The sequence below is a fragment of the Cibotium barometz genome, chromosome 51, assembly GCF_041138505.1.
Source record: "Cibotium barometz isolate CiBa-2024 chromosome 51, ASM4113850v1, whole genome shotgun sequence".
NCBI lineage: Eukaryota > Viridiplantae > Streptophyta > Polypodiopsida > Cyatheales > Cibotiaceae > Cibotium > Cibotium barometz.
In genome coordinates this window covers 1,225,923-1,238,555 of record NC_141096.1, presented here as the reverse complement: position 1 = coordinate 1,238,555, position 12,633 = coordinate 1,225,923, and the positions used below count along the sequence as shown (strand labels likewise).

At 44.9% G+C, this 12,633-nt stretch overlaps 1 protein-coding gene across 1 annotated transcript; it reads left to right on the top strand.

Moving 5' to 3' along the window:
* The first annotated feature begins 625 nt into the window (after nucleotides 1-625).
* On the top strand, nucleotides 626-12,633 carry LOC147609196 (chitin elicitor receptor kinase 1-like). The gene is made up of 11 exons (XM_086788011.1): nucleotides 626-1,420; nucleotides 9,709-9,742; nucleotides 9,848-10,038; nucleotides 10,549-10,754; nucleotides 10,868-10,957; nucleotides 11,084-11,186; nucleotides 11,290-11,441; nucleotides 11,568-11,665; nucleotides 11,797-11,956; nucleotides 12,112-12,213; nucleotides 12,367-12,633. The coding sequence occupies exons 1-11, from the start codon at nucleotides 778-780 to the stop codon at nucleotides 12,514-12,516; spliced, it is 1,929 nt and encodes a 642-aa protein (XP_086644137.1). The 5' UTR covers nucleotides 626-777; the 3' UTR covers nucleotides 12,517-12,633.

Here is a 12,633-nt window from a genome sequence, read left to right as displayed (position 1 = left end):
TCTGCTAATGGATTCCCGTAAGCCGGAGTTTTTGTTTGAATGAACCCGTAAGGTCATAGTCGTCACGCCGGCACCGCTAGCTGTCTCCGCTGTCTTCATCGCCATCGCCCAGCTCTTTCCTTCTTGCTTCCTGCCCCGTTGTTGCATTCGCCATCGTTTCTTCCACATCTGCGTGCACAAAAATCCCGTTCGGAAGGGCAGAATCAGACGGACGCAGATGTCCGACGGACGATTTCGTTGAATTCTGCAGCTCATGTCCGGCGGATTTTCCCGTATCTGGGTCTTTCTAACTGGGTGCTTTTCATCGCCATCCATCGCACAGCACACCATTGAGATCTTCGCCTGTGACGGAAAAGCTTTCCCAGGAGGTATTATCATAGCAGAAGCAGTTTTTCGGAGCAGGAACTGACGTATCGGCAACTTTTGCAGAAACTCTATAATCTTTGACAGTAACCCTTAACATAACAGGTTGCAGCGACTCGAGCAGGAATCGGCTTATCGGAAACCCTAACCCTAGCAGGTTGCAAGAGTGCAGCTGAATTTCAGCAAGGGTGGACATAGCAGCGTGTCTTGGCTGCAGAAACCAGGTCATTTTAAGCGCTTATCTTAGGAGAGCCAGTGCAGGCTCAGCTCTAACCCTGCAAGGACAACTTTCCTGCAGAAAAATCCTAACCCTAGTCGTGCAGAAAAATCCTTACAATTACAAGGCAGACTTTTCCTGCACAAAACCTCCTAACCCTAAAGCCTTTTTTTTGGGTGTTGCCAGAGGTGGTGCAGATGGTGAGTGAAGGCAGGGCGTTTCTCGCTTGCTGCTGGATCGTGGCGCTATTACTGGGAATGTTCAGGTTTGCGCATGCGGCTTGCGTGCCCCCAGGTGGTTGCAGCGTGGCATTGGCCTACTACATCTTCAATTCCACTATCGATGGGAACCTCTCTACTGTGGCCACTCGATTCCAGGCGAGCGAGAGCAACATCTTATGGTACAGCCAGTTGAACACCTCTTCCCTGGAGTCGGGGCAGGCGCTCCGCATCCCCTTCAGCTGTGGTTGTGCTGGGGAGTTTTTAGGACACAACTTCAGCTACACAGTGATAACAAACGATCAGGGCAACACCATAGCTTCTCAAAAGTTTGATTTTTTGACTACAGTGGATGCCATGACTGCTGCCAACAATGGTAACAACCTGGACTTCATTTATCCTGGGAACGTACTCAAAGTGCCTGTGAATTGCTCCTGCGGTGATTCCAAAGTCAGCCCGTTATATGGTCTCTTCTTAACCTATGTTGCGGAGGAAAATGATAATGCCGCTAGCCTTTCACAGAAGTTTAACATCACCGTCGACCTGCTGCAGAGCTACAATCAGGGTTTTAATCTCAATGTTCTCCAGGAGAACGTTGACATACTTTTCGTGCCTGCAAAAGGTCTGTAACCTTCTCCCCCTATTTTCCACAATTTTTTCATTGACAGCAAACTTCTGTATGACCATTGATCACCATGTGCCAAAAGACACATGTAAACCTCCACCTATTTTATTGTTTTACGAAAGGCTGATTAACAGAAGACAATGTGGAAGCACTGCTGGACTGAAGCGGTTGAGTGAACTGTTAGATAGCTGAAGTGCTGGAAATGAGGGCCTTTTAGGGCTTGCTGACTTGCCGTCCAGGCTGTTAGCTGTTATGTTGGACAATGTAATGGTTGACCAGCTAGCCTTGGCCACGCAGTTTGGCTGCAATGGGAGCCCTTCCTTCATGCGGTTGATTTGCTGTGTCTGCCCCTTTTTGTTTCAGGTGCTTTACTGCTTTTTCTTCTTTGTGCTGGCCTAGCCTACCCAGCCTAACTGTTGTGCCTAAACTTGGGGCTCATAAATGCAATGCTGGCCAGCAGAACGTCTCCCAATGATCATGCATCAAGCAGGGTCATGTTCACCAAGTGTGTGTGTGTGTGGTGGACATTCCCTTGTGCTTATGTGGTTGGAAAAAATCATGGTCGCGTTGCAGCAGTAATGATATGGAGGATGTCCAAGCAGGAGCATTTCTGCATTGGAATCAGGAGAGTATGAGCCAGTCATTGCCATTTTCCGGTAATTCTGCCTCCTCCTGGGTTGTCTCTCCCTCCCTGCTCTCTTAACTTCAGGGAATGGCCTATTCCCTCAAGGATAATGGCTCTCTCGGCTGATGTGGCTCCCATTTTCCTAGTTGAACGGCCTCTACAAGGCCACTCCCTAGGTGGCTCATCCAATAAGATGCAATACTCACAGGTTGAGACCCTGGGATCCAAACAATCCTATGATCAACCAACCGTCCAGCTAGAAGACCAAAAAACTAACTCAACAGAGTAAACATCTGCGAAACCCTACACTGATGCTTTCTAATCGAGTGTTCTACCGAACATCTAACTTAACCGTTATCAACCACAATTAACATCAGATGAAAAGGGTACAAAACACATTGGAACACTTCGTAACAAAATATAATAAGTCTTGCTGAATTTACAAATTAGAAGGTAGGACCGCAAAATCACCCTTCAAACGCATCTTCCATTACAAAGGACAAAATATGACCCTTCCAATCTACGGCTATATTCTTTACCTAGTATAACATTGACTCTATCTAGATTCATAAAAAAATCTAGGGATTTTGTATAACTCTGAATAGATATTGGTAATAGAGACACATGCCTGTCCCAGATCTGTCCATGTCCCATTGCCAGGGTCACAGGATACACGTGATTACTTGGTTGCGTCTTCACTCCCAGCTTTTGCACAAGTTTAGCATTAACAAAGTTGTGCGTGCTACTAGGGTAGAAAAGGATGTTAACAGTCTCCGTAACATTGACGCATACATACGTATCAAGTAGTTAGGTCTGAAGACTACCATGTTGAAAATACATTCCATGCAAGCACTCCGACCTAAAACAATAGTATCCATGGAAGAAATTTGAGGGTTACCTGTTATTTTGGTCAAATGTGCTGCCTTGCTCTTTGCCTTGGGACAACTTGCCTTAATACGGCCCTTTTGACCGCAAGTCGAACACCTGCCCTCCCTAATGTTTTGCCAGTTCAGCGTTCCTACAATTCCTTGCCTATTACTGATTTGTCAGAGTGCAGAGAGTATGAGCCAGTCATTGCCACTGTCCGGTAATTCAGCCTTCTCTTGAGTTGTCCCCCCCTCCCTGCTCTCTTAACTTCAGGGAATGGCCTATTCCCTCTGGGAAAATGGCTCTCTCGCCTGATGCAACTCCCATTTTCCCAGTGTGAATGGCCTCCACAAGGCCACTCCCTAATGTTCTGACAGATCAACACTCCTGAAATTCCTTGCACACTGCTGATTTGTCAGAGAGAGCATAGAGTAAGAGCCAGTCATTGCCATTGTCCAGTAATTTTGCCTCCTCATGAGTTGTCCCTCCCTCCCTGCTCTCTTAACTTCAGGGAATGACCTATTCCCTCCGGGAAAATGGCTCTTGCCCGACATGGCTCCCATTTTCCCAGTGTGAATGGCCTCCACAAGGCCACTCCCTAACTGTTGATAGTCAGCCATCAAGCAAGATTCTTTGTGGAAGAGATTTTTGTCCAACTATGGTGTGATATGGGTGACTCTATTGTGTGTTGAGATTGGGTGCTAACAGTTGTGTTTTATCGAAACACATTTCGTACCATATGAAACAGGACGAAACACGCAAGAAATGTTTTTAGCGTATGAAATAAATTTTTGAGATGTGTTTTTCTTAGATATTGCGAGAGTAAGGCAAGTCAGGAAGCATAGGAAGAGCAGGTGGAGGATTTGAGGAGCGAACATTCCCCATGGATCATGCTTCATGTTTCTGTATGGTCTTTCACTACGTAGTTAGTGTGTTTGCAGCACTTTTGTACGAACTTAAATGTTGGTATGCTAAAAAAGTGCTTTTTCTTTTGCGTGTATATGCTAAAACAGGCATTTTATACCCCTTTGTTGTATGATATGTGTGATACAAAATTGAAACGTAAAGGCATTTCGGAAACATGTTTCGTATGAGGCATTTCTAAAATGCCTGGTAACACTGGTTGATAGGCTGGACAAGCTGGGCAAGACGGACAAGGTGTTGGAGGTGGCAATTCTCGTAGCTACTCTTGGGTTATCGCATGACTAGAAGTTGTGGTGGATTATCCCATATGCAAGAGCATGGGAAGTCGAAGAGCCATATATAGGGTGTGGTGGCACCTTGTCGTAGATATCTCCTCCGGCTGGGTTTTTGGGGGGAGCAATGGCTAGGAGATGGGAGCCTAGACACCGACGTTGCTCAGTGCCCTAGGGTGGTGTGCGTGTTGCTGTTGCGTGACTTTGACATGGTATCAGAGCTCGGCCTGTGTGGTCTTGGGCGGTCCTAACCTCTGTTTGATCAAGGTGCTCGAATTGAAGGAGGGTGTTGGAGGTGGCAATTCTCGTAGCTACTCTCGGGTTATCGCATGACTAGAAGTTGTGGTGGATTATCCCATATGCAAGAGCATGGGAAGTCGAAGAGCCATATATAGGGTGTGGTGGCACCTTGTCATAGATATCTCCTCCGGTCGGGTTTTTGGGGGGAGCAATGGCTAGGAGATGGGAGCCTCGCCATCGACGTTGCTCAGTGCCCTAGGGTGGTGTGCGTGCTGCTGTTGCGTGACTTTGAGACAGCAGCCAGATGTGCAGGGCAGGATGTATAGCCATGTAGCAGGGTCAAGGGCAGGTTGGGCAACGGAAATGCAGTTGGGTGTAGTCGGGTGTGCCAGTCAGGTTGAGCAAGATGACTCCTGATTGTGTGACCCAAAATGGCCCTTTAAATAGAGCAAGTCGCTCCCCACTTATTTATTAATCACAGCCTTCTATAGCAGTCAAGCAGCCAAAGCAAGGACCGAGTGCCATTTGAAGGCAGCATCTTTAGAAGACAACCAGCGATTGAGGAGCATTAGAGATCTTTATCAACATGGGCCCATCTCTTCGTTTGTTGATTATGTGTTCCCCAACAGTCTTTGTACATGTTTTATTATATAATTATTGAGTTCTCGGGATTTGCACCAGGATAAGGGCAGATACTTGTGTGATTGTATTTGCATAAGCCTTCCACTGTTATTTTCCTCTTTGTTGACACATTCATAGCACTAGTAGTCTTATCAAAGCCTAGGGTTCTTGCAAATTTTCTTTTTCAACATCCTGTGTGCGTTGTTTGCCTAATTAAGGTAGCATCTGGAAAGCATAGTTAGGGTTTTGGGGAAAGTTTCTTTGGGATAGCCTTTGCTATTATCTTTTTTCTTCATGTCTATAGATGAGCATATGCTTGCCTGGGTCGAGATGTTGACTGCCCAACTCGACAACCTAATGGTAGCATTATGGAAATAATTCTCTACTCTATTGGATGTGGTCTAGTGGGAGGGCTAACCTCCTGAATTTCAACTCCCCAGCAGGCCGCTAGTCTTGGAACATGGAGGACGTGTCATGGTGAGTGGCATCCCCAACGCTGTTCCTAGTCTTTGGGATTGTTCCAATTGCAATGAGAGCTGCCATTCGCATCGGAGTTGCCATTTGGACGGCTGCTGCCGGCGGTCTCCTTCCTACGATCCCTCGTTATTACGGAGTTCTTGTTCTTGTCTGCCACCACCATGACGGCATTCCTGCACTTGATTGGTTTAGCATACTATCCAATACTATCATGGTTTTCTTGCTCAATCAAGCTAAGCACGGTAGAAGGGTGGAGTGGATTTCCTTGTTTTTACATTCACTCATTGAGATCCTCCTTTAATGTTCCGGCCTTGGCACCTACCTTGGCCAAGCAGGCCCAGATGTTGAAGTTCAATGGGAAGATGTTGTGAGACCATCATCAATCAAGCTGAGGAGATGACCGCCACATTGGAGGCAGCAAGTGGGTCGGATGGGTTTTAGTTGCACATTTTGTGGACTGCTTTGATTGGTGCGGCCAAGTTATGGTGGGAGGACTACTTAAAGCATGAAGCATCATGGGTTTTAGATATGAGATGTTTTTTGTGTCAGGCGGTGTGAGGACTACTCTCCAAGGATCACCTAATACACATGCATAAACAAGGTTAGTACAAACAAAGAAGGGTGCAGGCAAGCTCATTACCCAACCATAGGTTCACGTCCGCAAACCATCCCCAAGCCAAGGGCTAAAGTTCCACTCCCATGTGCCACGGGTCCATTCCAGTCAGCCCTGACACTTTTTTTGAAACCACTCTCATATGATATGATATGATCACAGAAAAATACAAAAATTCTCATTTACTAAAAAATTAAACCTAGAATGCCTTTAGCCAAGGCTATGCTACAAAATCACCCTTTAGACATATCGGAGCTCCTTCCATTAGAAAGGACAAAATAAGACCCTTCCAATCTACATGGATGTCATGGCTATAAAACCGTTCTTTAGCTAGTATAACATCAACTCTATCTAGATTCATAATAAAAAATCTAGGGACTCCGGATAACTCTGAATAGATATCGCCGTATCAGTAACTGAGACACACGCATGGCCTAGATTTGTCCATGTTCTACCGCTTGATACACGTGATTTTTTGGTTGCGTCTTCACTCCTAGCTTTTGCACAAGTTTAGCATTAACAAAGTTGTGAGAGTTACCAAGCTAAAAAAGGATCTGCACGGTCTCCCCTAACACCAACCCATACATATGTATCAAATAGGTAGGTCTGAAGACTGCCATGTTAAAAATACATTCCATGAAAGAACTCAGACCTAAAACAATAATATCCATGGAAGAAATTTAAGGGTTACATGTTACTTCGGTTAAATGAGCTGCCTTGCTCTTTTGCCTTAGGACAACTCGCCTTCATATGGCCCTTTTGACCGCAAGTCAAACACTTGTCCTCCCTATTGTTCTGAAGGGTCTGCTGGTGCTTTTGATCCTTCTTCGGATTAGGTTCACCGAAAGCTTGGGTTTGGTTCTGTGGAGCCTCAGACTTAAAGTTTTGTTTATGCCTAGAAGCCTGCCCAGAGGTTTTGGTGGGTTGAGTTGTTTCTGAGAGATGTTCTTTTGAGTGTGGCCGGCCATCATCTCCTCATAAATCTTAGCACATTGGATGGCATCCTCCAATGTCTTGCTATGATTATTCTTTACCTGGAGCTTGTGTTTCCATGCTAACCCACGGATAAAGAACCCACACAATGTTGTGGCATCCATATGTGCCGCTTGGGACAGTAACTCTCTAAACTCTGTAAGTACCTGTCGAAAGACATGTTCTTCATATCCAAATCCATAAACTTGGCCACAATATCAAACTCATCCTCCGCCTGGAGGAACTCAACCCAAAACATCGTCTTGAACTCCCTCCAAGTACTAGGTTTATTCGTGAGTTCTCTCCACCATGTCAGGGCTTTCCCCTTCAAGAAAGAGCCCTAACCATATGTATCTTCCGGGCTTTTGGGAATGTGTGGAACTTGAAGTGTACATTCTAGCAGTGGAGCCAAGAATCAGCCGCTTCTTGGGTCATCTCCCTTTTTTTTTTTTTTCATGAGGTCTTACTCCATCCCTAGTCGCACACGAGAATTTCACCCGGCTACACACACACACACACACACACACACACACACCCCCCCCCCCCAGAGTACCGCAAGGGAGTACCACCCTTCCAAATATTGGCCACTTTGTAGGCAGTGGACAAGCCGCGGGACGAACCGCACAAGCCAGTCGCTTGGTTGATTGGAGTGAACATACTGCACAGCTTTGGTAGAACTGGGGTGTCGCAAGTTGAGTCGTGATCTTTGATGTCCATGGTAACCATCGTCCCTGATCCAGAGCGTGAGCTTGAAGGGCAAGCATTGCACAGTGTTGTCACCGTAGGATCACCAAAGAGGAGGATGGAAGCAAGCGCCATGATGATCGAACGATGATGGCCTAAGGTGTGTGGATGGCAGCCTACATGCCCACTTGCACGCGAACACACCCTTAGTATAAGGTGTCCCCAAGAGGAATTGAACCCAGGACCTGCCCAGCTCCTATGCACCCATGCATACAAATCCCCCCTTTCTCCCCCTTTTCTTAGAATCCACATTAACCCCATCCTGCCAGCAAAACCTTTAAAAAACACCTACTTCTTGGCAGATTAAAATACAAATATGGTGACCGAGAGATATCTGGATTGGACGACATTGAAAAAACACAAACGAACGCTTTTTCCGCCTCCGTGATTAGGTTAGCTTTGATACCAACTGTGAGGACTACTCCCTGGGGGTCACCTAATACACATGCATAAACAAGGTTAGTACAAGCAAAGAAGGGTGCAGGTAAGCTAACCACCCAACCATAGGTTCGCGTTTGCAAGCCACTCCTGAGCTAGGGGTTAAGGTTCCACTCCCACAGGTCCATGCCAGTCAGCCCTGTGGCATTCCATACCACCAGTGCCTGCCCACAGGGGTCTCGGCAGGACTACCTATGATCTGCCATGTCCATGGCATGAGTAAGCCTTTTGGTCTAGGTCCAAACCACACTCAATCAGTAATAACCCAAAACTCACTTATATGGTGCTTATTGTTGCTATAAATAACAGTCCAGTCGTAAATAGTCAATAATCTTGGATTTTTTAAATCTGAACCTTAGCCACCTAAATCTGCTTGCTTTTCGGAATTGATTACAGGGCAGCTGAGCTGCATACTTCCATTGGTTTTCCCTGCACTATCCTGCTGATAGTCCCCTTCCTGTCAACCACAATTACTTTGAACGGACATGAGGACCTTCTCAGAAAATGGGTTGTTCTACATTTTCTCAAGAAATGTTTCCTCATGTCCATTTCATACTACTTTCTTGTTCTTGATTTCAACCCTTAGCTTTTTGGCTCACATACCGTATGGTGTCTGCCTCCGCAGCCTCAGCAAATTTGCTTTTGATTGACTCTTATAGTTCCACCACAGGATATAATGCGGTTGGCTTGTATTTTATATGAGGACCTACTGAAAAGAGATTGGAATCGCTTAGCGGTTGCTGTTTTCTTCTGGAGTTTGATTTACTCTCAAGTTATTTCATTCCTCCAGCTTAATATGCTGTTTGTTGACATAACATTTCAGCAGGTGAAACAACGGTTCATTGTAGATCTCCAGTGTGCATCTTGGGAAGTAAAGAGATCGAGGATGAAAAGGCAGGATTTGCAATAGAGCCAACCTTTTGGTGCAGTGAAGTGCCTGAGAGTAGAGAACCTAGTTTGTTAAACCTATGATTCTTGGTTTGAGGGTGAGCTGAAAGCTCTCTGTGCTCTTGTTATGGTTGGGTGGTAAGGTTGAAGTTGTTAGAATTTGCATTGGCAAGGCCCCAACTCTTTGTTGGAGTTGTTTTCATCCCAGCTTGCCTGCCGACAATTTTCGATAGAGAAAGGCAATCTGTTGATATGCTTTAGCTTTGGCTTGTAAATTGAGTGTGTTCCACTGCTATCATGTATACACATGGCTCATATGTTCGATCTTTAGCATATTAAAGCCTTCATGCTGCAGCCTGCTAGCCCAATACAGCATGTCATCATGCAATTCAAGTGGACGCACATGACAAGTTAACCCTATCATCAAAGTATGACCTTGTAGTCATGGGTTTTTTCTTGTTTTCCTAGTCTAGAGAGTCCTCTTAGCGCTCAATTAGATCAAGGTATGGCAGGTTTTTAATAAGAATCTTAAAGATGGTGTGAATGAGTTGTTTTAAACTTTTTTTGAAAAAGTTTATTGAGGTTTGATTGTTTTTGTACTCAGATGGAAATGGAACGTACCCACCTTTCAACAGCACGTAATTTCTCTGCCTAAACATACATCACTTGCAGCATCTGTTTTGCAGCATATAGTTACACGTGGTTTGATAAGAAGTTCTTGTCCTGGTCCACACATGTTTCAGGGGACTGGGAAGCAGCAACAGCAATACGAAGGTTATTGTGGGCGCATCAGTTGGTGCAGCGGTTTTGCTGTTTGCTATTGCAGGGGTTGTTTTTTTCTATTACGTCCATCTTCCAAGGAAACGAAGAAAAGTCGTGAATATGGAGAAATATCAAGCTCCGCCAGCACCTCAGATTGCTATGGAGTCACCAGGTAGTTAAATTTTTGGAGCTAGGGAGGATCATAATTAGGCAAGAAATCCATAACTATTGAAACAAGATAATAACAACTAGTTGCAATCAGAAGTACTGACAACAATAAACATAATCAAGCACAAATTACATAAGCCAAGTACACCATTTTATAGTCCCCAATGGGACTCTCTAGATCTCATCCACCTCCTTGACATTCATTTACTTCAAAGCTTGTCCATCCTTGTCACGTCCATAAGTGGCCTACCTATGTGACCCATGACCTCATCTACTACACCTCATCCATGATATCATTTGGAATCTACACTTTTTCATTCACCCATTTACAATCATTACACATATCTAACCTTAGAACAAACAACCATACAATTTGGCATTGCTATTTGATCCAAAGTTTAACACAGGTCAGCATGCCTTTGGAAACATTTGAGAGACAATTCTCTTAATGTGATGCAAGGAGGGTTATACCTCACTTCATGGTGATTGTGTGTTCTGACCTCTTTTGACACAGGAGTTGCAAGGCATTATTCCGAGGAGAGTGGGTATTCGAATATTACTGTGGGCACCATGTCATCAGGTCTTTCGAATTTCAGTTCAGACCGGTCTGTTGAGTTCTCCTATGAGGAGCTTTCTGCTGCCACAGACAACTTCAGCATCGCTAAGAAGATAGGGCAAGGAGGCTATGGTTCCGTTTTCTATGGAGAACTACGTGGGCAGGTAGGTAAGTTGTTCTAATTTGCATGATCACACAGATAATACATTGTGAATCCACCAGTAAATTGCAAAAGAGAGTTGTTTCTATATAAATTTGCTAACATGCTTGTGTTCAGAGGTTGGCAATCAAGATGATGAACATGCAGGCCACGAGAGAGTTTTTGGCTGAGCTGAAGGTGCTGACACGTGTCCATCACACGAATTTGGTAACTGCTCATTCGCCTTCACATTCTGTTCATGCACACACGTACACCCCCAACCACTACCACCAATGATTATTTCTCATCTCGGTAGATATAAGGTGGTATGACACTGACACAGAACACGTGCAGGTCCGTCTTGTTGGCTACTGTACGGTTGAATCCCTCTTCCTTGTTTATGAGTATGTGGAAAATGGAACACTGAGTCAGCACTTGAAATACTCGGGGAGAGAAGGTATGGAATCATTGCTCTAGATGTGCATCTGATTTCGCATTCATAGAAGCTGATAATTAAAAATAGCAAGTCTCTGATAGGAATCCTGGTGTTGAAAATATAGGAAGAGTACCTTTGTCATGGGAATGTAGAGTCCAGATAGCACTTGATGCAGCCAGAGGTTTGGAATACATCCATGAGCATACCACACCGACTTATATTCACCGTGATATTAAGTCGAGCAACATTCTCCTTGACAAGAGTTTTCATGCCAAGGTTAAGTTCTTACTGAGGGGAAGCAGGTGGTCGTGGGGGTGGTGGGGGAGGAGTGTTCACTACATAAAAACCCCATATAGCCCATGTGTGGTGTATTATCTATCTTATCTCCTTACAATCATACAGGTAGCCGACTTTGGGCTGACGAAGCTCACCGAGTCTGGGAACGTCTCAAGTACCATCCCATCAAGATTAGTGGGCACATTTGGATACATGGCTCCAGAGTAAGTCTGTTTGTTGCCAGGCTTTTAGAAATACTCCCTTAACACAGTCAATGTAGTATTTGGAGACTTTCATGCTAGGTTATGTCATGTAGTGAGACTGTGTCCTGACTATTTTCCTGCATGTGTTTTAGGTATGCACGATTCGGGGACATATCAGCCAAGGCGGATGTCTATTCTTTTGGTGTTGTGCTGTTTGAAATCATATCTGCCAAAGACGCTATTGTGCATAGCATCGATAAAGCATCTGAAACCCAGTCTCCAAAAGGAAGCTCTCAAGGGCTTGTTACATTGGTATAGGCTTCCCTCTTTGTATCTTAACATGATTGCTTTTGTGTAGGCATTTTGGGGCTCACCAAAAGGGCCATACACCACTCATTGTTTCAATCACATTCATGACAAGTTTTGCCAAAGTTGACTTTGAGCGTGCTTACTGTTTTGAGCTACAGTTTGAAGAAGTCTTGAGTGACTCGGCTGATGGAAAAGAGAAGCTGCGGAGTCTAGTAGATCCTGCCCTCGGTGATGATTACCCATTAGAGTCGGTATGGAAGGTGGGTTCCCATAGCCTTTACACAACATCACATCTAGGGACATGACCTCTTACAGTTGATTTTGAAGCTAAGATTTGGTTAGGCAGAGTATATCAATCATACCAATAAAGGGAGTTGTTTGAACTGATCGTGCTGTATGATTTTGAGTTGTAGATGGCAAATCTGGCAGGCGCTTGCACTAGAGAAGAGCCTCTTTTGAGACCCAACATGAGGGTGGCGGTGGTGGCTCTTATGACACTATCGTCCTCCACGCAGGACTGGGAAACAGACCATGGCATGGAAGGCCTTTGGTCTGGGAGGTGAAGGTGAAGGCTTGTCATTTGTCATAGGGAACACATGCTACAAAATGAGGAAGTTGTGTTGTAAAGAAATCATACCAATTAATTTTTATAAAAGGCTGGTTTTCTCCTTCAAATAAAA

Bases quoted from the DNA above. Each gene is read 5' to 3' on its own strand.
- LOC147609196 (XM_086788011.1), top strand. From the start codon at position 778: ATGGTGAGTGAAGGCAGGGCGTTTCTCGCTTGCTGCTGGATCGTGGCG. The intron at 9,743-9,847 runs GTAATTTCTCTG...CACATGTTTCAG, and splicing joins TACCCACCTTTCAACAGCAC to GGGACTGGGAAGCAGCAACA. The intron at 10,039-10,548 runs GTAGTTAAATTT...CTTTTGACACAG, and splicing joins GATTGCTATGGAGTCACCAG to GAGTTGCAAGGCATTATTCC.